This window comes from Heterodontus francisci, chromosome 17 (assembly GCF_036365525.1).
Source record: "Heterodontus francisci isolate sHetFra1 chromosome 17, sHetFra1.hap1, whole genome shotgun sequence".
Classification (NCBI taxonomy): Eukaryota; Metazoa; Chordata; class Chondrichthyes; order Heterodontiformes; family Heterodontidae; genus Heterodontus; species Heterodontus francisci.
In genome coordinates this window covers 31,226,734-31,254,115 of record NC_090387.1, presented here as the reverse complement: position 1 = coordinate 31,254,115, position 27,382 = coordinate 31,226,734, and the positions used below count along the sequence as shown (strand labels likewise).

The window sequence follows — 27,382 nt, the reverse complement described above, 5'->3', positions numbered from 1 at the left end:
TGTGAGTTTTAGATTAGAGTTGAGTAAACCATTTCAATTACCTCCATATAAAATAAAAAAGCAGCTGACTGGTGATTCTTTATTTAAGTCTTAAGTTTGTTTCTGTTAAATCAGTTAATACTCCAATAAGTAGAGGCATGTCATGGTATCTCAGTCCTGTGGAGTGCACATCCTGTTTCATGTGGAAACTCCAGGATGCTTCTCATCCTGGACAACAACGTGCAGGAAGTGTCGTCAGCTGGGCAGGTAATGCAGGAGGCCCCTGAGTGTATCTCTCTCTGCAGTCGGTATTGAGTTCTGAATACTGCCGAGTTGATGGTTCCTCTGGGTAATGCGGCCAGAGCCAAGTCCATGGCATCACCAGTGGCCCAGCTGTATAGGGGAGCAGGAGGAAGATTGGGAAAGCAATAGTGATGGGAGATTCTATAGTTGGGGGCAACAGAAAGGCATTTCTGCGGGCACAGTTGTGAATCCACGATGGTATGTTGCCTCCCTGATGTGAGGGTCAAGGATGTTACGGAGAGGCTGTAGAGCATTCTAAGGGGGGAGGGTGAACAGCCAGCATTCATGGTCCATATTGATACCTACAAAATAAGTAGCAAGAGGGATGAGGTCCTACAGGCAAACTTTGGGGAGCTAGGAAAGAAACTAACATGCAGGACCTCAAAGGTTACACCCAGTGGCACCCGCCAGTGTGTATAGAAATAGGCGGATAGAGCAGGCAAATGCGTGGCTGGACAAATGGTGCAGGAAGGAGGGATTTAGTTTCAGTGCGCTGAATTTTATCAGCGCGCTGTGCCGTGACAGAGACGGCCTTCCGACATGGAGATGCTGCCGCACAGCCCCCGCGACATTAGTGCGGAGGCTGATTTAAATAGAGGTGGCGGAGCGGCCACTCCCGATGACGTAGAGGGGGTGGCCGCGGCATACCCGGCAACAGCTTCTGGTGCCATTTTTAAAGGGCTTTAAGCCCTTAGCAGAGATTTAAATTTTTAAAGGTACAGTAGGCGTGATTTTTAAAAAATAAATAATTAGGAGATGAAGGCCCTTCCCCAAACCCCGCAATGGTCTTTTCATTGTCCGATATTAACAAAACTTACTTTATTCCTACCTGAACTTCCTCCCCCCCCCCCAACCCTCCACCCCCAACCTTTTAGCATTTACCCTTCAACCCCTTCCCACCATCCCCACTGCCAATAAAAAGTGTTTTCACCGCTTCCATACCCCTCCCGTCCTGAAAATTGTATTCCTCCCCCCTCCCCACCAGTGTCTTGCCTCGGAACTCTGTATGGAGTTCCAAAAGCATGCGAGCTGCGTTCAGCAGCCGTATATTCGGCATGGGACAACTGCTGCCTGTAGGTAAGTTAATTTACATCTTATTATTCATTTAAATATTTAGATGAAGGCCCCGCTGCCAAGTGGCAGGGGGGCCACACCGAGGTCCCCTTGCCGCTGGTAATATGCGGCGGGCCCTTCGCAGGGGTTGAGGTGGGCCTCTCCCTGCTGAATTTTACGGGCCCCCCCTGCCACGCCCCATGGCGTAGGGGCTGGTAAACTTCAGCCCATAGGACTGGTTCTGGGGGAGTTGGGACCTGTACAGGCTGGATGGGTTGCACCTCAACAGAGTTGGGTCAAATGTCCTTGTAGGGTGGTTTGCTAGTGCGATTGGGAGGTAGGGAGATGGGAACTGGGAGGTAATATTAAAGAGGAAAAACTAGCTACGCAACAAATTGGGAGAGACAAATAATACTAGAGTAAGAAATAATAAGGCATTAGGTGAGGTTAAAGTAAGAGGGAATGCAATAAAGTCTAAATTAGAATTATTGTGCATATATGTTACGAAAGTGCTTCAATGTTAAAATTTTTTTGAGGACTTATTTATATTGTGGAGATGGATTCATTGGATGGAAGGCTTAAGATTTCATAGAAGCTGGACTTTTCTTTGTTTACAGTTCATTGAAAGGACACTGAAATGTTTAAAAACAACCTTGCTGGATGTCATGTGCTTTAAGCTTAATAAGCAACAGAAACCTTGGTGACCTGGGGAAGATGTTTACAGAGAAGCCACAAGCGAAGGTTTATGGAGGGCAAGAGGTTCACTTTCTATTTTGGGGTTTTGGATATTGTTTTCAAGTCGGTTGGGGTGTGAACTGTTTTGAAGACAGTTAGTGTTTGGCCTTCCAAGGAAAATGAAACCCCCAGCTCATCTTTCTTGCACCTCTCCAGGAGACCGAGGTCCAGTCTGTGAACTCATCTCTTTCCTCCTGTCGCAGAGAAACCCTGCGTATCGAATGTGTGGAAGCTAAAACCCCTAATGCTGCATATCTTCTGAGATGTTGGAAAAACCTGCTGGATAAATCCTCGACGCCACCTAAACAAACTGCTCTAGAAAAGGATCCCAGTGACCTGTCGATATACCCGGATGCTAGACAAAAGGGACAACTGACTTCCTTCCTTATCTTTTTTTTTTCTTAGCAAGTATTGGGCCGAAGTATTTTTTGGTTGTTTTTGTAACAGACCTCTTTTTCTGTTTGTGTGGGGGGAATTTAAAAAGGGAGCTTTCATATTTTAATCTGTGTGTTAATGCTTTGCTTCGTTACTGGATAAGTCATTTTGATAAACTGATAATTTTGTTTTTTTATTCAAGAAACTTGGTTGGTGTATTTTATTCTGGGATAAAGAACAGAGTGTGATTGACCACATCGTTAACTGGATAAACATTTAAATATATGTTGTGATCTGTGGAGAAGTAGAACTAGAAAAGACAGTTCACTCTTCCCACCTTGGTCGTAACAATGTGAATGCACGAAGCATAGTAAATAAGGTTGGTGAGCTGCAGGCGCAGATAGCCAAGTGGGAATATGTTCTGATAACGTAGGCTCTAAAAAGGCCAGGACTGGGTTCTAAATATTCCTGGATACAAGGTGTTCAGGAAAGATAGAGAAGGAAAGAAAGGAGGAGGGGATGGCAAGATTTATTTACAGAGAAAATGTCCCAGAGGAGTCAAGGACATAATCTATTTAGTTAGTGCTAAGAAACAATAGAGGCACCATTACACTATTGGGTGTATTGTATAGGCCACCAACTAGTGGGAAAGATATAGAGGAACAAATTTGCAATTAGATTAGAGAGGCGCAAAAGTTATAAAATATTTGTAATGGGGTCTCTAATTATCCTAATATAGACTTTAAGGGTGGGGGGGGTGGAGTTTCTGAAGTCTGTTCAGGAGAATTTTCTACATCAGTATTTCTGGGACAACTAGGAAGGAGGCATTGCTGAATCTGGTTCTGGGGACTGAGGTGGATCAAGTGTCAGGGGAACATTAATGGAACAGTGATCATAGTATCATAAGGTTTAGGTTAGCTATGGTAAAGGACAAGGAGCAATTTAGAGTAAAAATTATTAATTGGAGGAGGGCCAATTTTAATAAGCTGAGAACGAATCTGGCCTAGGTAAACTAGAATCAAAGATTGGCAGTCAAAGCTGTAACAGAATTTTGGGAAGAGGCAGTTGAAGTACATTCCTACAAGGGGGGAAAGGTAAGGCAACCAAAGCTCGAGCTCCCTGGATGAGGAAAGAGATAGCAAGCGAGAAGAAGCAGAAAAAGTGGATGCATGTTCTGTTGATAATACATGTGAGAATATATATGTGAGAATATGCTGAATATAGAAAGTTCAGAGGAAGTGAAAATAGAAATGAGAAGCATAGAGAATAGAATATGGATGTAAACAACAAAAAACATAAAAATAGACTGTAAAAGCTTCTGTAGGTATGTAAAAAGGAAACGTTTGGCTAAGACAAATTTGGGCCCATTACAGGCAGATTCAGGAGAATTTATAATGGGGAATAGAGAAATGGCAGAGAAGCTAAATTATTACTTTGTGTCTGTCTTCACAGAGGAAGATAGAAGAAAGCTCTCAGAATTAGAGATCCAAGGGACTAGGAATTGAAGGAAATTAGTATTAGTAAGAAGGTTGTGTTGGAGAAATTAATGGGGCTGAAGGTTGATAAGTCCCCAGGACCTGATATTCTACATCCCAGAGTGTTGAAAGAGGTAGCTATGGAGATAGTAGATGCATTGGTGATCATCATCCAAAATTCTATAGATTCTGCAATGGTTCCTGCAGATTGGAAGGTAGCAAATGTCACCCCACTATTTAAGAAGGGAGGGAGAGAGAAAACAGGGAACCTGTTAGTCTTACATCAGTCATTGGGAAAATGCTAGAATCTATTCTAAAGGATGTTATAAATGGACAGTTGGATAATCTGATTGGGCATAGCCAACATGGATTTATGAAAGAGAAAGGTAAATCGTGTTTGACGAACCTGTTGGACTTTTTTGAGGACGTAATTAACAGAATTGATAAAGAGGAGTTAGACGTAGTGTACTTGGATTTTCAGAAGGCTTTTGATAAAGTCCCCCACAGGAGGTTGGTTAGTAAAATTAAGGCACATAGGGTAGGAGGTAATGTACTGGCATGGATTAAGGTAGAAAACAGAGAGTAGGAACAAACGGGTCATTCTCGCATTGGCAGGCTGTGACTAGTGGGATACTGCAAGGATTAGTACTTGGGCCCCAATTGTTCACAATATATATCAATGTGTTGAATGTGGGGATCAAATCTAATATTTCAAGTTCGCGGATGGCACAAATCTAGGTGGGAATGTGTGTTGTGTGGAAGATGCAAAGCAGCTTCAAGGGGATTTGGACAGACTTAGTGAGTTGGCAAGAACATGGCAGATGGAATATAATGTGGAATAATGTGAGGTTATCCACTTTGGTAGGAGGAACAGGTGTGCATAGTATTTCTTAAATGGTAAGATATTAGAAAGTGTAGATGTACAAAAGGACCTGGGTGTCCTCGTCAATAAGTCACTGAAAGCTAGCATGCAGGTGCAGCAATTGCTTCAATTGTATAGAACCTTGGTTAGACCGCACCTGGAGTACTGTGTGCAGTTTTGGTCCCCTTACGGTAGGAAGGATATTATTGCTATAGAGGGAATGCAATGAAGGTTCACCAGACTTGTTCCTGCGATAGCGGGACTGTCGTATGACGTGTGAGTGAGGAAACTGGGCCTGTATTCTCTAGAGTTTCAGGGAATGAGAGGTGATCTCATTGAAACCTACAAAATACTTAAAGGGATAGGCAGGGTAGATGCAAATAAGATGTTTCCCCTGGTTGGGGAGTCTAGAGCCAGGGTACATGATTTCAAAATAAGAGGGAAGCCACTTAGGACCGAGATATGGAGAAGTTTCTTTACTCAGAGGCTTGTGAATCTTTGGAACTCTACCCCAAAGGGCTGTGGAATCTCAGTCATTGAGTATGTTTAAAGCAGAGATTGACATTTTTCTAAATACCAATGTCATAAAGGGATATGGGGATAGTGTGGGGAAGAAAGGCATTGAAGTGGATGATCAGTCATGATCATATTGAATGGTGAGCAGGCTTGATGGGCTGAATGGCCTATACCTGCTTCTGTGTTCCTCAACATTGGAGATTTGAAAAGAGTTTGGGAGGGTCCAGGTACAGAGGGTTAAAATGTCACGAATAGGTACAGAAAATAATCAGAAAGGCTAATGGAATGCTGACCTTTATATTTGGAGGACGAGAATACAAGGGGCAGAAGTTATGCTACAGCTGTACAAAGCCGTTCTTTGACCATATCCGGAGAACTATGAGCAGTTGTAGGCACCACACTTCAGGAAGAATATATTGGCTTTGGAAGGAGTGCAGTGTGGATTTACCAGGATGATACGTGGACTCCAAGGGTTAAATTATGAGGAGAGACTACACAAATTATGGTTGCATTCCCTGGAATTTAGAAGATTAAGGAGTGATTTGATTGACATTTCCAAGCTATTAAGGAGAGCGGTTAGGGTAGATAGAAACTGTTTCCACTGGTCGGGGTGCCTAGGAGTAGGGGGCATAGACTAAAAATTAGATCCAGACCTTTTTTAAGAGTTAAATTAGGTAATGCTTTTATACACACACGGTATTAGAAGTTTGGAACTCTTCTGCAAATGGCGATTGATACTGGATCATTTGTTAAATTTTTCATGTGAGCACTGATAAATTTTTGCTTTCCAAAGGTATTCAGGGATATGGGACAAAGGAGTTATGTCGCAGATCAGCTGTGATCTTATTGAATGGTGGAACGGGCTTGAGGTGCTAAATGGCCTACTCTTGTTCCTACATTCCAAAAATAAAACAGTAGCTGTAATAAATTGGTCTAACGAAGCTATATCTGATTGTGGGATTACTTTATTGAAGGATCTATAAACTACAGATGCAAGCTAACTGGTGAACCAACAAGAAGGAAAAACCTACTTGGCCCCATCCTCATCAAGCTACTTGTTGCAGATGTATCTGTCCATGCCAGTATTGTTAAGAGTGACCACGCACAGTCCTTGTGGAGACGAGGTCCCGTCTTCACATTGAGGATGTCCGCCATTGTGTTGTGTGGCACTATCACAATGCTAAATGGGATAGATTTCAAACAGATCGAGCAACTCCAAACTGGGCACCCGTGAGGCGCTGTGGGCCATCAGCAGCAGCAGAATTGTACTCGAGCACAATCTGTAACCTCATGGCCTGACATATCCCCCACTCTACCATTAAGCTGGTTCAGTGAAGAGTGCAGGAGGGCATGCCAGGAGCAGCAGCAGGCATAGCTAAAAATGAGGTGTCAGCCTGGTGAAGCTATAACTACTTGCATGCCAAACATGTAAGCAGCATGTGATAGACTGAGTTAAGTGATTCCACAATCAATGGATCAGATCTAAGCTCTGCAGTCCTGCTACATCCAGTCATGAATGTTGTGGGCAATGAAACAACTAACGGGAGCAGGAGGCTACCAAAAATATCCCCATCCTCAACAATGGGGGAGCCCAGCACTTCAGTGCAAAAGATAAGGCTGAAGCATTTGCATCCATCTTCAGCCAGAAGTGCCAAGTGGGTGATCCATCTCGGCTGGTTCCTGAGGTCCCCAGCATCTCAGATGCCATTCTTTAGCCAAACCTATTCACGCCACGTGATATCAAGAAACAGCCGAAGGAACTGGATACTGCAAAGGCTATGGGCCCTGACAACATTCTGGCAATAGCACTGAAGACATGTGTTCCAGAACTAGCTGCGCCCTGAGCCAAGCTGGTCCAATATAGCTACAACACTGGCATCTACCCAGCTATGTGGAAAATTGCCCAAGTATGTCCTGTGCACAAGAAGCCAGACAAATTCAACCCAGCCAATTACCACCCCATCAGTCTACTCTTGATCATCAGTAAAGTGATGGAAGGGGTCGTCGACAGTGCTATCAAGCATATTGCTTTGTGCTAGATTATGACTCCAACCAGCGGAGGGTTTTCCCCGATTCCCATTGATTCTAGTTTTGCTAGGGCTCCTTGATGCAATAACCTGCTCTTTGACACTCAGTTTGGGTTCTGTCAGGGCCAATCAGATCCTGACCTCATTACAGCCTTTGTCCAAACATGGACAAAAAAGCTGAACTCCAGAGATGAGGTGAGGGTGACTGCCCTTGACATCAAGGCAGCATTTGACCCAGTATGACATCAGGGAGCCTTAGCAAAACTGGAGTCAATGGGAATCAGGGAAAACTCTCCTGCTTGGAGTCATATCTAGCACAAAGGAAGATGGTTGTGGTTGTTCGAGGTCAATCATCTCAGTCCCAGGACATTACTGCAGGAGTTCCTCAGGGTAATGTCCGAACCATCTTCAGCTGCTTTATCAATGACCTTCCCTCCATCAAAAGGTCAGAAGTGGGGATGTTCGTTGATTGTGCAATGTTCACCATTCGCGACAACTCAGAAAATGAAGCAGCCCATGTCCAGATATAGCAAGACCTGGACAACATCCAGACTTGGGCTGATAAGTGGCAAGTAATATTCTCGCCACATAAGTGCCGGGCAATGACCGTCTCAAAGAAGAGGGCATCTAACCATCTCCCCTTAATGTGCAATGGCATTACAATGGCTGAATCCCCCACTATCAACACCCTGGGGTTTATCATTGACCAGAAACTGAACTGGACCAGCACATAAATACTGTGGCGACAAGAGCATTCTGCAGCGAGTAACTCACTTTCTGACTCCCCATCTACAAGGCACAAGTTAGGAGTGTGATGGAATATCTCCACTTGCCTGGATGGGTGCAGCTCCAACAACACTCAAGAAGCTCGACACCATCCAGAACAAAGCAGCCCGCTTGTTTGGCACTCCATCCACCACTTTCAACATTCACTCCTTTCACCAGTGCGTAGTGGCAACAGTGTGTACCATCTACGAGATGCACTGCAGCAATGCACCAAGGCTCCTTCAACAGCACCTTCCAAACCTGTGACCTCTACCACCTAGAAGGTCAAGGGCAGCAGATGCATGGGAACACCACCACCTGCAAGGTCCCTTCCAAGCTGCACACTGTCCTGACTTGGAAATATATTGCTGTTCCTTCACTGACGCTGGGTCAAAATCCTAGAACTCCCTTCCTAACAGCACTGTGGGTGTACTTACACCCCAAGGACTGCAGCGGTTCAAGAAGGCAGCTCACCACCACCTTCTCAAAAGCAATTAGGGATGGACAATAAATGCTGGTCTAGCCAGTGACGCCCACATCCCATGAACGAATAAAAAAAAGCCTTTCTTTTAAAGAACTTATGGCATATTTAGCAACTTTAAAATAAGTAGAAATATATGTTACAGTAATATATGGATATTTTAGCAAGGGAGTCCTGATTCCAAAGAATGGTCCTGGCAATGGTGGGGAATAGTTGATCTATATACTCTGTTATTTAATTGCACTAGTTAGTGTAAATCAAAGTGTTGACTACATTATTTAAATGAGGGTCTGGACACCAAATTTCTAGTTCAGCATTTTAAATCTAACTCCTTTAATTGCCTTAATGCACCAATAAGTGAATTGTACTAAAAGTAACATAATCCATATTGCCACAGTGAAATATACATCAACAGTTCTTACATTTTAAAATTGTCCTCCTTTAGTGATTATGTAATGTTAATCTTCCTCTTTCCAACAATATTTCATTTATTCTTAACCTCTTTGTTTACCAAGACTGATGCAACAGCATTATCGTCAAGTTATGTAAGTGACCCCATGATTGAAGTAGTATAACAACTTGATTTCAACTGGTACATTTTTACTTTTGTGTACAAGATTTCATTATTAACATGCCTAAGACTTGAAGAGTTGTTTTTAACTTTTAAGATTGTATGGAATAGTTTCGTTCAGATAAAAGTCAAAATGTTCACTGAGCTACCTCCTTGCCTTCCCTTTCCCAATCACCTCCTCTTGGATTCATTGTAACTTTACCATCAGTGTTCACAATTCAGTTACATGAGGGAAAGTGGAGGAGAACTTGCCTGTCTTCCCGCATATCTGGCTTAATGGAATCATAGCCAGCTTTTTTTCCTGTCAGGTTTAAACACATATGGCAGGCAGATTGTCATGTCAGGTGAGGGTTGTTTTTCGGGCCATGTCCGTTGTGAACAGACATTGGGTCTTTCTTCTCAAGAATTACATTTTGTTATAATTTACCATATCCTTTCTCCAATTCAGAGTGTCGCTTGGAAGTTAAACTAGGGAATAAATCTTGACTCCAGCCAAGTGAGAGTTCATTTATTGAATCTTCCATTTATATTCTGTACAGGGCAATTGTTGCAAGTTGCAGATTCAAGTGCACTTTTATTCTGATCACAGAATTGTTACATTGAAGAAGGAGGCCATTCGGCCCATCATGTCCGCACTGACTCCCTGAAAGAGCAATTTCCTCAGTTCCATTCCCCGCCTTCTCCCTGTAACCTTGCACATTCTTCCTTTTCATATAACTGTCTAGTTCTCTTTTGAATGCTTCAATTGAACCTGCCACTTCAAAGAGGTTTAAATGTCTGCTGTTTGTAGTAAGAAATAGTTCACAGTAGTTACACTCATTTGCTTTGAGTTCTCTCCAAATGTTACTGTTTCTGCAAAAGACCTTCCTGAATGTTGAACTGGAGTCTCTGTCATGGACTTGAGCTCTGTTTAGCTCAAGAACATTTGTTGGGAAGAATTCAGTCAAATCTGTCCTGAGGTACACTCTCCTGTCTATTGTGAAGACTACCTATCTCGACCTCAGCACATCACCTCCTTGCATCCTACTCAATCCCTTAACTACACCTTCATTAGTTCAAGAATCCACCCTCCATTCCTCTCCAAGTTTAAAAAAAATCTTTCATGGGATGTGGGCGTCGCTGGCCATTTGTTGCCCATCCCTAATTGTCCTTGACAACTGAGTGGCTTGCTAGGCCATTTTAGAAGACAGTTAAGAGTAAACTATATTGCTGTGGGTCTAGAATCAAATGTAGGCCAGACCAAGTAAGGACAGCAGATTTCCTTCCCTAAAGGACATTAGTGAACCAAGTGGGTATTTATGACAATCGATAGTTTCATGGCACCATTATTGAGACTATAGCTTTAAATTCCAGATTTTTATTTATTAATTCCAGATTTATTAATTGAATTCAAATTCCACCAGCTGCCGTGGTGGGATTTGAACTCATGACCCCAGGGCATTAGCCTGGGACTCAGAATTACTAATTCAATTACCACTATCGTCCCACATCTCCTCAAGTTGTTGGCTTCTTGCTAGGGTGCAGTTTCAAGGGCAACAGTCACCTTTTTTGGGACCCTTCTCAAGTTACCATTGTGAATGTGAACCTTCAGTGAGATTTGTCAGTTTACTCAACTCTCAGGGCGGGGTGGGAATGATCAACATTCCTCAGCCCAGTTATCCCCTTGTCTACTGGCTACACTGCTATGCATCCATCAGAGATTTTTCAACAGTAGAAACCCTGCCAAATATTTCCCCTTCTTAACCAGAATAATTGACGTGCCCTAGCTCTCTTTGGCCGCAATCAGCTAATCCACCATCAATTGACTGGCAATCTGAGTTGTTATCTTCCTTGTGTGCATGTCTCAGCTACTCACTAACGGATTGGGGAAGTCCTTACTCATGTTAAATGATAGATAAGTGTTTTAGACGGGGCTTAAAAAATGGTGAAAATTGCAATTTAATATATAATTACTGACTCATCAGTTGGATTTAAGATAGCTGTAAAATTATAGTTGTGTAAATAAAGGAATCTTTCCAAATCATCTGAGCAATCTGTATGAATAAATAGTCATCATTGAATGGCATCCCAGCCACAGGACGTGGTTTTACTTTGTCGACGCAGTCACCTAAAATAGACTGGAAACATGAATGAACAATAAGTCTGTTGTTCATCTGAAGGGTCCTATTTCAACAGTCATTAAGGGACTATTAAAACAGTATTGACTGCCTCTTGCTAAACTTATTGTACTTGCATTCACTGTTGTCCACTTATGTTATAAAATGGTTACTTGATTTATTTTTCTTCTGGCAATAAGATCATAGTCTCTGTGTGAATACAGCTTGGCTCATATACTGAAACAAAATGTGCAGTAATAGTTTTAACCCTTCCATGATTCTATAGAAAAAAAAACTGTCATAGGATCTGACATTTTGTACCAAACTTGAAACTTATTTAGCAGGTGGTCAGCATTTTGCTCCTTACCCTTGTAGGAAGGTTCAGATAGCTCTACGTTGCAGACTAATTCACAGTTACTACTAACAGTCATCAATTTTAAGATGATGCATATCATTGTGATCATGTAGCCATAATTCAGGCAGATGGAAGTCACTTTATTTCATTGCATGAATTCAGTGGCAATTGAAAAAAAAAATCTTTCCTCATATATATGGCGAGAACCATATAAGCCTTAGATTTTGGAGTGAAATTTTTTTGCAGCTTAACTATAATGAAAAGCCTGTATGCCGAGATTCTACTTTGTACAATTTCTCTGCAAAACTAGTATTTCTGAAGTCATATGCATTTTTTTATGGTGTAAGCTATTAGATTTAGAAAACTGATACACTATTTTCTTATGAAAATGGATTGTAACGGCGATGATTCATAATGGCTGGTTTCCCATGGTTATGAAGAGTTGTGAAAGAATTTTGAAAACCCATTACAGCTGCAGTGTTTGTGGGCCATATGAACCTAACACCCTCTTGGGAGCAGCATTACTACTAAGACTGCAGCAATTCATGGAGAAAGCCCACCACCATTTCCAGGCATTAAGGGATGGGCAATAAATGTGACCATGCCAGCATTACTCTCAATCCAAGAACAAATGAAACATTTTTATGTATCAATTTAAAATGCTGTAGATAGAACATGTTGAGACGGTGGCACTATTATTTAAGTATATCTTGGATATGCATTGACATAACTTTTAAGTGAGATTGAAGGTTATATTTGACATATAGCAGAATATTAGAGCATCTCAGTTAGAGGGCAGTCCAATAAAAGTAACAAAATGATGCCTTAATGAACAAATGCAATATTTTAAACACTAGTGTTTTACGTAATTTATGTACTCATTAATTAGTACAAAGTTTTACTGTGGAGTTTTTTTTTTAGAAAGGCAAAGAAGGCATCTCCAATTCAGAGTCTTAAACTTTGTATTTTTGGAATTTTTCTTAGCTGTGTAGATATAATGTGAAGAGAAGGAGCAATCCAGATAAACAATTAAAAATAACTTCACTATTTACAGCAGAATAGCAATATTGTGCAATAACATGCTTAAGCACAAGTTCGTAATGTTCTAACAAGACAAAGTTAGGTCAGTTAAACGAAAACTAAAAAATTATAGGAGAAACCGTCATATGGACTGCATCAAGGCGAACCAAAAGAAACCTGTTGAGGCCTAATTTTGGCAGGAGTGAATGGTCCCATACACATCATGTTGGAGTACTTCAGAAATGGAGAAGGTACACCAATCAATTTAGCCTGAACCACTGCAGATCAACGTGGACGGCAGCAACTTCAATGCAGTAGAACAGTTTACCTATCTCGGTAGCATTATCTGAAATGATGCCATTGTCAACAAAGATATAGACAATCAACTGTCCAAAGACAACAGCTTCTTTGGCCGCCTCTTGAAGCATGTCTGGCGAAACCATTCACTGTCATCTCTACCAAAATGCAAGCATTTAGAGTGATTGTCATTGCCAACTTCTTGTATAGCTCGGAATCATGGGTTTTATATAGAAAACAAATGTGACTGCTGGAGCAGTTCCATCAATGCTGTTTTCGATCCATCATGCACATCAGATGGCAGGACTATATCGCAAATAAGAAGTTCCCAACAGTTAGTCTGCCCAACATTGAATGCATTCGCTTATAATGCCAATTGCACTGGGCAAGATGTGTCATGCACGGAGGATTCCAGAATGCCAAAAGCAGTGCTTTATGGTGAACAATGCTTCAGTAAGCATGATGGAGATTGCAAACGCTTCAAAGACCAGTAGAAAAGACAGTTCTTTCGGGCTGACATTGACCAATGGAGCAGGAGGCTGCCGACCGAGACAGCTGGTGCACAACAACCAGGAGAGCAGCCTAAAAGTTTGAAACAAACAGATGTGAGGCTGCTGAAGAAAGGCGCAGACATTTGAAAGAGTCTGCTTATACCAGAGCACCTCCAAACCAGGAGTTCTTGTGCCCAACTGCTCAAGAGTCTGTAGATCAAGAATTGGCCTCTTCAGTCACCAAGGTTCATATCAACCCACACAGAGACATGATCTTTGCCTGCGAAGAATCTGCTATTATCAAAGGCTGGTAGCAGCATATTGCAAACAAACTGGAGATTGGTAAATGTCTCGTTCAGCAGTCTAATAGAACCTCTATAGGCAGACCTGAGCGGCAGTGTGATGCAGTGATGGATTTGACTTCTGACACTATTGTGGTGTAATATGACTGGACTACAGACAATCCAGAAGATATGTAAATGGGAGATAACATCCTTGCACCTTCTCCAATGCTGATCCATAGTCTGTGGCTGCCAGCAATGCAATTAGGCTGGTATATCACAGCTATGATACAACACTTTCAAATTTGTTTCATTTGCAAGTGATTGCTGGTTGACAATTCAAGGCAGGGTATCCAAAATTTGGTCCACAGTCCATATGCAGCTCGCAAGCCCTAGCTATCCAGCCTGTAAAGCCCAACTGATATATTTGCTATTTGTATATTTTAGATATGCCATTATTTTCTCTCTCAAATGTTGGGGATGTCTTGCAGTTTGGACAGACCTCCTCAGCAAGTAGCAACATATTGCATTGCTCATTATTGGTGAATAATTTCTTTCCACTTGTCGGGTCTTTGAAATTCAAGTAGGAGAAACAAGTAGAGCAAGAAATGTAAAGGCAAAATTTGTGACAGGGGTAATGGCGATTGTGAAACCAGCAGGAATTAGGAATCTGGCAAGCAGGATCTTGGAGCAAAAACCATATCAGCAAGAGTAGGCCAGGTAGAATGGCACCCAGGATATGGTGAACGTCATACAGAAACCAGCACATCAGTGAGAGTAGGGTATGGAATGTACGAAGCAGGACATTGGAGAGCAGGTTGAGAGAGCAAAGATTGGCACAAGTGAGAATTAGTACAATCGGACTGGCATACCAGGAAGAGCTGATCACAATACTCCAGCTGAGCCTTCCCATATTTCATAAAGGTTTAGCATAACTTCCTTGCTTTTGTACTCTATTCTGCTCCTAATAAAATCAAGAATCCTTTTTTTGAAACAACCTTCTGAACTTGTTCTGCCACCTTCAGAGGCTTGTGCACAAACTCCCCCAGATGTCTGTTCCTACACCCCATTTAAAATTGTACCATATGGCCTCTTGTTCTTCCTGTCACTTCACAGTTGTGTTAAATTTCATCTGCCATGTGTCTGCCCATTTCAGCAGTCTGTCTGTCCTGAAGTCTGTTACTGTCCTCCCCATTGTTTACTTAATTTCTGAGTTTCATATCATTTGCAAACTTAGAAATTAGGCTCTCTGTACCCAAGTTCAGGTCATTAATATGCAAGTAAAAGGAATGGCGATATATTTCCAAGTCAGGATGGTGTGCTAGATATGACTGCAACCAGCGGAGAGTATTTCCCTGGATGCCTGCTGAGTATTTCCAGCATTTTCTGTTCTTGGTTCAGATTTCAAGCATCAGCAGTATTTTGCTTTCGTATTGAATATGTAGCTCCTGATTGGCTGAAGAAACTCAGCTGACTGGTACTAGACATGTGAATTGGTTTCAGAAGGGGGAGAAAAATCAGGCAGGATTCTAATCTTTGTTCAATAATCCCGTTGGGCAAAGACATGTTTAGGTTTGGCTGTGATTCCCCCCTGTCAAACAGCATTTAAAGAATCACTGCTTGGATCTCCATATGAACAGTGGCCACATGGCTGAGATGCTGGAAGGCTGCTCGTGCTAGGGAACTGTGTCCCAGCTAAATCATTGCCTTTAGGAGAGGAAGACAAGTTGAGAAAATTAGGGAGGGAAAATAACATGCCTGCTTTCCTCGCTGTTTATAGAACACAGGTGTATAAAATGTTATTCAAAATAAATAATGCAGCTGCACATTTTTGGCAATAAGGCATTTGTTGAATCCAAATGATTCATTTATGAAATGTCAGTTTGGTGGATTATATCTCAGAAACTAAGTGTGTTGTCTATAAAAGTTTGTAGCAGTCAAACAACTTTGTATTTATATAGTGCATTTAACATAGAAAAACATTCCAAGTGCTTAAAAGGGTTAAATACTGCTTTGGGTTACTTAAATGCAGAAGTGTTATGTGCATTTCATTGAGTTGCCTATCAAATAGATCTTTTGCTAAAATGGTTAATGAAGCAATCTGTGGCCAGTGCCATCTACAAATGTGCTTTGCCATGAAATGTCCAAATGGTCCAGTCTCAGTTGTACCATTAGGGATAATGTGAAATAAAGGGAGATGCTCTCTGGAAGGAAAATTGCTGTGACTTACCCAGGCCATGTAAGCCAACTCAAGAGTGGTGTTTGTAAAAATCTGAAAAGCCATCTGCTCATCCTTGGATTTAGTGCACGATGTGAAGCGATCTTAAAAAAGGGAAATAACAAAAGCATTTTGCTCCCAGTATGAGTATAGAATGTAACATTTGGTAAAGTCTGTATAACCAGCCTTAAACTGAAAATAATTTTGAATTCAGGTGTACCTTAACAGAAGGTCTTTGTCTATAGAAACTTGGTGACATGAAAACTGCCCGTGGTATTTTCTCACTTTGAGAAGCAGAGAAATAACAAACTCAAGCAAATCATTTTTCTCTCTCTCTTTTTCTTGCTCACAGTGGAGAACAGTCAGCTAAATTTGAACCTTCAGGTGGGAAACAAAAGTGGTGTTGTGTGCAGCGGTGACTTGACTGTTTGCCTGGATGGCCTTAATGTTGACTTGGGAAATTTGCCTAATGGCGCCATCATGACAGAAAGTAAGTACTACACACACATGGCTCATTCTGATGCTCGGATTGAGGGTGATGGGTCAGACATAAGAAATTACTTAATATACCTTAATTGATTTGCAGCTCTTCAGTGAGAGTTTTTTATAGTTAGTATTAAAACTGGTAAGTTTGTTCTTCAAAAAAAATCTTATTTTGTGGTAAAGTTGCAAAATTCCTTTTACTGAATATACTAATAATTCTAATTTGACAAAATTTGTATGCAGTTGTCTCTTTCTGGTCTTAAACTGATTTGGAAAAAAAGATAACCATAGCTTTAATACTGTCTTAAAATCTGAATCTTGTTTACAAACATATGACAGCAGCAACTTATACTCTGGTAGATGCTATATGTAAATTTTCTATATTTCGGTATATATACTGCAAAGTAGTTAATTTCAGACCATTAAATTTTGCTTAATATTTTCCATTTCCAGTTGATTTTAAACAGTGTCTATTAGTAGTCAATCTCAAATTGGCTGAAAAATTTCATGGATTTTAATTGCAGTGGCACTCAAGCCCATTATCAAAATGAAGGGATTTACAATAGCTAATTCCGCAATCTTTTGAAAATATTTGCATATAGTTAATTGACTTTTATTGGCAACATATTATACTGTATAGCAATGACTTAGGCCAAATGAGAGCCATTTTAAAAGAATTAGTCACCTATAGATTTACAGCTCCTCTAATTTGGTTCCAACAATAACTTCATTCATAATGACATTTATCATGACAAATACTTGGTTCCTTCCATCTTCAGTATATATAATTTATAGAAGCTATAAATGGCAAAAGCATTGTGTTGGGCTTATAACTTTATTATACAATATTTCACAGTGATATCATATTGAATTAAGAGAATACTGAATTTGTTAGAAATCGAAAAATTATTGAACTTAATTCTTGCTATTTTTTAAAAAACAGAAAACTAAGTTTTACTGCTACAGTGAACTGGAATATCAGACAAGAAGTACTAATGTATATGCAAACATTAAGCTTTAAAACTTGCACTGTAACTTGATGTGATCCCTGCAGAGCCTGTGCTCCAGGCCCACTCCTCACCGCGAAAGAAGATAGTGCAGTGTTGGCTTTGTAAATTGCTTTGTACATGTTTATTTTTCTTTGTATTCAGCTCATAGTTTAGCTATATTTAACAAAATTCTGAAGGTGATTTTGAAAGATTTGGTTTTGATGTGTTGACAGCTTTAGGATGTGTTTTGAAGATGATGTAAAATTCTTTTGCTCAGTATGCTTTTAGGACTTGGTGGACTGCCGTGGAATTTTCCTAACATTAAAAAGCTAGGTTTTTGTAGTGTATTCTGGAGAGTATGTACACTCTTGTATTCTGTGTTGCAATACTGATGATTCTAAAATTCATAGAATTGATATAGTTGTACTCTGAGAAACACAAAGCTGGATGAAAGGAGATTTAGACCCAAGAGTTCATAGCCTTCATACTGTATTGGGTACTGTTTGTATAATTTCTATTGCTTTATTAACTTGGTACTTCAACAGGGACCATATAGGTACAGGAGGGGGCCATTCAGCCCCTCGAGCTTGTTCCACCATTTAATTAGATCATTGTGTTCTGAACCGCAACTGCATTTAGTTGTTTGCATATTTCTTGATATCCTTATCAAACAAAATACTATCTTAATTATGAAAATTTCAATTGACTGGAAATCCACAGAATTTTGTGGTAACAAGCTCCAGATTTCAGTATCCTTTGCGTGAAATGTGCTTCCTGATTTCAATTCCAAATGGCCTAATTCTCATTTAGAAATTATGCCCTCTAGTTCTGGATTCTGCCACCGGTGAAATTAGGATAGATACAGAGAAACTATCAGATCCCTTTATCATTTTAAGGATCTCAAATTACTGGTCAACCTTCTAAACTCGAGAATCCAAACCATTGATGTAACCTGGCCTCATAATTTAATCCTTTAAGTCCTGACATCATTCTGATATGCTGCCTGTCTCCAAGACCAACATATCTTTCTTGAGGTTCAGTGCCCAGAACTGAACGTAACTGTCCAAATGCAGTTCCACCAAACCTCTGTACAACTAGTACAAGGTTTTCTTACTTTTGTTTGCTCACCCCCTTGAGATTAAAGGGCATCATTCCATTTCTTTTTTGATTACTTTTTGGACCTGTGCACTTGCTTTTAGTAATTAGTGTAAATGGATGCTTGGATGAGATGCAATTTCCTCCAGTTAAACATTGGGAAGGCCCTAGCTATTACCATTGGACAACATTATGAACTCTATACTCTTACCACCAATTCCATTAGTCTCCCTGCCCATTGTATCAGGCTGAACCAGTTGGTTTGCAACCCCAGCATGATATTCGATGCCAAGCTAAGCCTCTGACCTCATTCTCTCCATCATAAGACTGCCTGCTTCCACTTCCATTACATTACCTGCTTCAGTGGCGCAGTGGTTAGCACCGCAGCTTCACAGCTCCAGGGACCCGGGTTCGATTCTGGGTACTGCCTGTGTGGAGTTTGCAAGTTCTCCCTGTGACCGCGTGGGTTTTCGCCGGGTGCTCTGGTTTCCTCCCGCCGCCAAAGACTTGCAGGTGATAGGTAAATTGGCCATTGTAAATTGCCCCTAGTGGAGGTAGGTAGGTGGTAGGGAATATGGGATTACTGTAGGATTAGTATAAATGGGTGGTTGTTGGTCGGCACAGACTTGGTGGGCCGAAGGGCCTGTTTTAGTGCTGTATCTCTAAAATAAAAAAATAAAAAAACCCGCATCTCAGCCCATCCACTGCTGAAAAAGTCATATATGCTTTTGTCACTTCCAAACTCTACTCTCCTGGCTGGCCTTCATGTGTCCCAACCTTCAGCTTTTCCTAAACTCTGCTGTCGAGTTTAGTTTAGAGATACAGCACTGAAACAGGCCCTTCGGCCCACCGAGTCTGTGCCGACCATCAACCACCCATTTATACTAATCCTACACTAATTCCATATTCCTACCACATCCCCACCTGTTCCTATATTTCCCTACCACCTACCTATACTAGGGGCAATTTATAATTGCCAATTAACCTATTAACCTAGTCACTGGACTAGTAACCCAGAGACCCAGGGTATTGTTCTGGGGACATGGGTTCGAATCCCACCATAGCAGAAGGTGGAATTTGAATTCAATTAGAATTAGAACATTACAGCGCAGTACAGGCCCTTCGGCCCTCGATGTTGCGCCGACCTGTGAAACCATCTGACCAGCACTATTCCATTTTCATCCATATGTCTATCCAATGACCACTTAAATGCCCTTAAAGTTGGCGAGTCTACTACTGCTGCAGGCAGGGCGTTCCACGCCCCTACTACTCTCTGAGTAAAGAAACTACCTCTGACATCTGTCCTATATCTATCACCCCTCAACTTAAAGCTATGTCCCCTCGTGTTTGCCATCACCATCCAAGGAAAAAGACTCTCACTATCCATCCTATCTAACCCTCTGATTATCTTATATGTCTCTATTAAGTCACCTCTCCTCCTCCTCTCCAACGAAAACAACCTCAAGTCCCTCAGCCTTCCCTCATAAGACCTTCCCTCCATACCAGGCAACATCCTAGTAAATCTCCTCTGCACCTTTTCCATAGCTTCCACATCCTTCCTATAATGCGGTGACCAGAACTGCATGCAATACTCCAGGTGCGGTCTCACCAGAGTTTTGTACAGCTGCAGCATGACCTCGTGGCTCCGAAACTCGATCCCCCTACTAATAAAAGCTAACACACCATATGCCTTCTTAACAGCCCTATTAACCTGGGTAGCAACCTTCAGGGATTTATGCACCTGGACACCAAGATCTCTCTGTTCATCTACACTACCAAGAATCTTCCCATTAGCCCAGTACTCTGCATTCCTGTTACTCCTTCCAAAGTGAATCACCTCGCACTTTTCCGCATTAAACTCCATTTGCCATCTCTCAGCCCAGCTCTGCAGCCTATCTATGTCCCTCTGTACCCGACAACATCCTTCGGCACTATCCACAACTCCACCGACCTTAGTGTCATCCGCAAATTTACTAACCCACGCTTCTACACCCTCTTCCAGGTCATTTATAAAAATGACAAACAGCAGTGGCCCCAAAACAGATCCTTGCGGTACACCACTAGTAACTAAACTCCAGGATGAACATTTGCCATCAACCACCACCCTCTGTCTTTCAGCTAGCCAATTTCTGATCCAAAGCTCTAAATCACCTTCAACCCCATACTTCCGTATTTTCTGCAATAGCCTACCGTGGGGAACCTTATCAAACGCCTTACTGAAATCCATATACACCACATCCACTGCTTTACCCTCATCCACCTGTTTGGTCACCTTCTCGAAAAACTCAATAAGGTTTGTGAGGCACGACCTACCCGTCACAAAACCGTGCTGACTATCGCTAATGAACTTATTCTTTTCAAGATGATTATAAATCCTGTCTCTTATAACCTTTTCCAACATTTTACCCACAACCGAAGTAAGGCTCACAGGTCTATAATTACCAGGGCTGTCTCTACTCCCCTTCTTGAACAAGGGGACAACATTTGCTATCTTCCAGTCTTCCGGCACTATTCCTGTCGACAATGACGACATAAAGATCAAGGACAAAGGCTCTGCAATCTCCTCCCTAGCTTCCCAGAGAATCCTAGGATAAATCCCATCTGGCCCAGGGGACTTATCTATTTTCACACTTTCCAAAATTGATAACACCTCCTCCTTGTGAACCTCAATCCCATCTAGCCTAGTAGCCTGAATCTCAGTATTCTCCTCGGCAACATTTTCTTTCTCTACTGTAAATACTGACGCAAAATATTCATTTAACACTATCTCCTCTGATTCCACACACAACTTCCCACTACTATCCTTGATTGGCCCTAATCTAACTCTAGTCATTTCTTTATTCCTGATATACCTATAGAAAGCCTTAGGGTTTTCCCTGATCCTATCCGCCAATGACTTCTCGTGTCCTCTCCTTGCTCTTCTTAGCTCTCCCTTTAGATCCTTCCTGGCTAGTTTGTAACTCTCAAGCGCCCTAACTGAGCCTTCACGTCTCATCCTAACATAAGCCTTCTTCTTCCTCTTGACAAGCGCTTCAACTTCTTTAGTAAACCACGGCTCCCTTGCTTGACAACTTCCTCCCTGCCTCACAGGTACATACTTAACAAGGACACGCAGTAGCTGCTCCTTGAATCAGCTCCACATTTCGATTGTTCCCACCCCCTGCAGTTTCCTTCCCCATCCTACGCATCCTAAATCTTGCCTAATCGCATCATAATTTCCTTTCCCCCAGCTATAATTTTTGCCCTGCGTAATATACCTGTCCCTACCCATCGCTAATTAATAAATCTGGAATTCAAAACTAGTCTAATGGCCATGAAACCATTGTCAATAGTTGTTAAAAACACTTCTGGTTCGCTAATGTCCTTTTAGGGAAGGAAATCTGATGTCCTTACCTGGTCTGGCCTACATGTGACTCCAGACCCACAGCAGAAGATAAGGCAGAAGCATTTGCAACAATCTTCAGCCAGAAGTGTCGAGTTGATGATCCATCTCAGCTCCCTCCTGAAGTCCCCAGCATTACAGATGCCAGACTTCAGCCAAATCGATTCACTCCGCGTGATATCAAGAAACGACTGAAGGCACTGGATGCTGCAAAGGCTATGGGTCCTGACAATATTCCAGCAATAGTACTGAAGACCTGTGCTCCAGAACTTGCTGCACCCCTAGCCAAGCTGTTCCAGTATAGCTACAACACAGGCATCTACCTGGCAATGTGGAAAATTGCCCAGGTATGACCTATACACAAAAAGCAGCACAAGTCCAACTCAGCCAATTACCGCCCCATCAGTCTACTCTTAATCTTCTGGAAAGTGATGGAAGGTGTCATCAACAGTGCCATCAAGCAGCACTTGCTTAGCAATAACCTGCTCTGTGACGCTCAGTTTGGGTTCCGCCAGGGCCACTCAGCTCCTGACCTCAATACAGCCTTGGTTCAAACGTGGACAAAAGAGCTGAACTCAAGAGGTGAGGTGAGAGTGACTGTCCTTGACATCAAGGCAGCATTTGACCGAGTATGGCATCAAGGAGCCCTCGCAAAACTGTAGTCAATGGGAATCAGGGGGAAATCCCTCTGCTGGTTGGAGTCATACCTAGCGCAAAGGAAGATGGCTGTGGTTGTTGGCTGACAATCATCTGAGCTCCAGGGCATCACTGCAGGAGTTCCTCAGGGTAGTGTCCTAGGCCCAACCATCTTTAGCTGCTTCATCAGTGACCTTCCCTCAATCATAAGGTCAGAAGTGGGGATGTTCGCTGATGATTGCACAATGTTCAGCACCATTTGCGACTCCTCAAATACTGAAGCAGTCCGTGTAGAAATGCAGCAAGACCTGGACAATATCCAGGCTTGGGCTGATAAGTGGGGCAAGTAACATTTGCGCCATACAATGCCAGGCAATGACCATCTCCAACAAGAGAGATTCTAACCATCTCTCCTTGACATTCAAAGGCATTACCATCGCTGAGTCCCCCACTATCAACATCCTAGGGCCTACCATTGACCAGAAACTGAACTGGAGCAGCCATATAAATACCGTGGCTACAAGAGCAGGTCAGAGGCTAGGAATCCTGCGGCGAGTAACTCACCTCCTGACTCCCCAATGCCTGTCCACCATCTACAAGGCACAAGTCAGGAGTGTGATGGAATACTCTCCACTTGCCTGGATGGGTGCAGCTCCAACAACACACAAGAAGCTCGACACCATCCAGGACACCATCCAGCAGCCCGCTTGATGGGCAAACCATGCACAACATTCACTCCCTTCACCACCGAAGCACAGTGGCAGCAGTGGGTACCATTTACAAGATGCACTGCAGCAACGCACCAAGGCTCCTTAGACAGCACCTTCCAAACCCGAGACCTCTACCACCTCGAAGGACATGAGCAGCAGATGCATGGGAACATCACCACCTGCGAGTTCCCCTCCAAGTCACACACCATTCTGACTTGGAACTATATCGCCGTTGCTTCACTGTTGCTGTGTCAAAATCCTGGAACTCCCTTCCTAACAGCACTGTGGGTGTACCTACCTCACATTGACTGTAGCGGTTCAAGAAGGCAGCTCACCACCACCTTCTCAAGGGCAATTAGGGATGGGCAATAAATGCTGGCATTGCCAGTGATACCCACATCCCATGAATGAATAAAAAAAGTATGTAGTTGACCCTTAAATGTCCTCTGAAATGGCCTAGCAAGCCATTCAGTTATATCTAATCGCTATGAAGTCAATAAAACAGAATGAAACCGGACAGACCATCCAGCATCGACCGAGGCACCGGAAATGACAACGGCAAACCCAGCCCTGTCGACCCTGCAAAGTCCTCCTTACTAACATCTGGGGGCTTGTACCAAAGTTGGGAGCTGTCCCACAGACTAGTCAAGCAACAGCCTGACTGAGTCATACTCACAGAATCATACCTTACAGACAATGCCCCAGACGCTGCCCCACCGGCAGGACAGACCCAGCAGAGGTGGTGGCACAATGCAATACAGTCGGGAGGGAGTTGCCCTGGGAGTCCTCAACATCGACTCCGGAACCCATGAAGTCTCATGCCCTCAGGTCAAACATGGGCAAGGAAACCACTTACCGCCCTCCCTCAGCTGATGAATCAGTGTTCCTTTATGCCGATCATCACTTGGAAGCAGGAGGGTGGCAAGGGCGCGGAATGAACTCTGGGTGGGGGACTTCAATGTCCATTACCAAGAGTGGCTCGGTAGAACCACTGCTGACTGAGCTGGCTGAGTCCTAAAGGACATAGCTGCTAGACTGGGTATGCGGCAGGTGGTGAGGGAACCAACAAGAGGGAAAAACATACTTGACCTCGTCCTCACCAATCTGCCTGCTGCAGATTCATCTGTCCATGACAGTATTGTTAGGAGTGACCTCCGCACAGTCCTTGTGGAGACGAAGTCCCGTCTTCACATTGAGGGTACCCTCCATCGTGTTGTGTGGCACTACCGCCGTGCGAAAATGGGATAGATTTTGAATCGATCTAGCAATGTAAAACTGGGCATCCATGAGGCGCTGTGGGCCATCATCAGCAGAATTGTACTCAACCACAATCTGTAATCTCATGGTCCGACATATTCCCCACTCTACCATTACCATCAAGCCAGGAAACCAGCCCTGGTTCAATGAAGAGTGCAGGAGGGCATGCCAGGAGCAGCACCAGGCATACCTCAAAATGTGGTGTCAGCCTGGTGAAGCTACAACACAGGGCTACTTGTGTGCCAAACTGCATGCCAAGCTATAAGCAGCATGCAATAGACAGAGCTAGGTGATCCCATAACCAACGGATCAGATCTAAGCTCTGCAGTCCTGCCACATCCAGCCGTGAATGGTGGTGGACAATTAAACAACTAACTGGAGGAGGTGGCTCCACAAATATCCCCATCCTGAATGATGAGGGAGCTCAGCACATCAGTGCGAAAGAAAAGGCTGAAGCATTTGCAACAATCTTCAGCCAGAAGTGCCGAGTGGATGATCCATTTCGGCCTCCTCCCGAAGTCCCCAGCATCACAGATGCCAGACTTCAGCCAATTCGATTCACTCCACGTGATATCAAAAAACGACTGAAGGCACTGGATACTGCAAAGGCTATGGGCCTTAACAATATTCCGGCAATAGTACTGAAGACCTGCGCTCCACAACTTGCTGCACCGTTAACCAAGCTGTTCCAGTACATCTACAACACTGGCATCTACCTGGCAATGTGGAAAATTGCGAAGGTATGTCCTGTACACAAAAAGCAGGACAAATCCAACCCAGCCAATTATCGCCCAATCAGTCTACTCTCAATTATCAGTAAAGTGATGGAAGGTGTCATCGACAATGCTATCAAGCGGCACTTGCTTAGCAATAACCTGCTCAGTGATGCTCAGTTTGGGTTCCGCCTGGGGCACTCAGCTCCTGACCTCATTACAGCCTTGGTGCAAACATGGACAAAAGAGCTGAACTCAAGGTGAGGTGAGTGACTGCCCTTGACATCAAGGCAGCATTTGACCGAGTATGGCATCAAGGAGCCCTAGCAAAACTGTAGTCAATGGGAGTCAGGGGGAACTCTCTCTGCCGGTTGGAGTCATACCTAGCGCAAAGGAAGATGGCTGTGGTTGTTGGATGTCAATCATCTGAGCTCCAGGACATCACTGCAGGAGTTCCTCAGGGTAGTGTCCTCGGCCCAACCATCTTTAGTTGCTTCATCAGTGACCTTCCTTCAATCATAAGGTCAGAAATGGGGATGTTCGCTGATTGCACAATATTCAGCACCATTTGTGGCTCTTCAGATACTGAAGCAGTCCATGTAGAAATGCAGCACGACCTGGACAATGTCCAGGTATGTGCTAAGTGGCAAGTAACATTTGCGCTCCACAAGTGCCAGGCAATGACCATCTCCAACAAGGGAGAATCTAACCATCTCCCCCTTGACATTGAATGGCATTGCGATCGCTGAATCCCCCACTATCAACATCCTGGGGGGGGTTACCATTGACCAGAAACTGAACTGGAGTAGCCATATAAATACAGTGGCTACAAGAGCAGGTCAGAGGCTAGGAATCCTGCGAGTAACTCACCTCCTGACTCCCCAAAGCCTGTCCAGCATCAACAAGGCACAAATCAGGAGTGTGATGGAATACTCTCCACTTGCCTGGGTGGGTGCAGCTCCAACAACACTCAAGAAGCTCGACAGCATCCAGGACAAAGCAGCTCGCTTGATTGGCACCCCATCCTCAAACATTCACTCCCTCCACCATTGACGCACAGTGGCAGCCATGTGTACCATCTAAAAGATGCACTGCAGCAATGCACCAAGGCTGCTTAGCCAGCACCTTCCAAACCCGAGACCTCTACCTCCTAGAAGGATAAGGGCAGCAAATGCACGAAAACACCATCACCTGCAAGTTCCCCTCCAAGCCACGCACCATCCTGACTTGGAACTATATCGCCGTTCCTTCACTGTCGCTGGGTCAAAATCCTGGAACTCCCTTCCTGACAGTACTGTGGGTGTACCTACCTCACATGGACTGCAGTGGTTCAAGAAGTCAGCTTACCACCACCTTTTCAAGGGCAATTCGGGATGGGCAATAAATGCTGGCATTGCCAGTGACACCCACATCCCATGAATGAATAAAAAAAGTATGTAGTTGACTCTTAAATGTCCTCTGAAATGGCCTAGCAAGCCATTCAGTTATATCTAATCGCTATGAAGTCAATAAAACAGAATGAAACCGGACAGACCATCCAGCATCGACCGAGGCACCGGAAATGACAACGGCAAACCCAGCCCTGTCGACCCTGCAAAGTCCTCCTTACTAACATCTGGGGGCTTGTACCAAAGTTGGGAGCTGTCCCACAGACCAGTCAAGCAACAGCCTGACGGAGTCATACTCACAGAATCATACCTTACAGACAATGCCCCAGACGCTGCCCCACCGGCAGGACAGACCCAGCAGAGGTGGTGGCACAATGCAATACAGTCGGGAGGGAGTTGCCCTGGGAGTCCCGGGTGGCCTGGCCAGCGACGCCCACATCCCATGAATTAATAAAACAAAGTTCTGTCCCTAAGCCCCTCTGCTGCTCTCTACTCCTCTTAGACCTTCCTGAAAACCCACCTCGTTGACTATGATTCAGTGTCCAATTATTTTTTGATCACGCTTCTGTGAAATGCCTTGGGATGTTCTGTACTGACGGCATGACATACATGCAAGTTGTTGCTTCTGTTTCTCAGTCTGGCAAAGCCTGCTATCGAGAGGTCCAGAATGAGCATCGGGCAGCATTCTTTCAATCGGTACTCAGGGTGTGTACTGAAGTACACAACTTGCGTTGTCTACCTGCTCACTGTATAGAACCTTTTATTTGATTTGTTTTATAAAACCACAAGCCCATCATCTGCAAGTTCCTTCATGACCTTACTCTTCCTT

At 43.3% G+C, this 27,382-nt stretch overlaps 1 protein-coding gene across 4 annotated transcripts in view; it reads left to right on the top strand.

Annotated features, from left to right (window-relative positions):
• wwp2 (WW domain containing E3 ubiquitin protein ligase 2) overlaps positions 1-27,382 on the top strand; it is a 277,512-nt gene that overhangs the window by 95,914 nt on the left and 154,216 nt on the right. For all 4 annotated transcript variants that reach the window (XM_068049205.1, XM_068049206.1, XM_068049203.1 and 1 more), the window contains exon 5: positions 16,253-16,390. In XM_068049205.1, the coding sequence (XP_067905306.1) occupies positions 16,253-16,390 (138 nt within the window). The remainder of the gene's footprint in view (positions 1-16,252; positions 16,391-27,382) is intronic.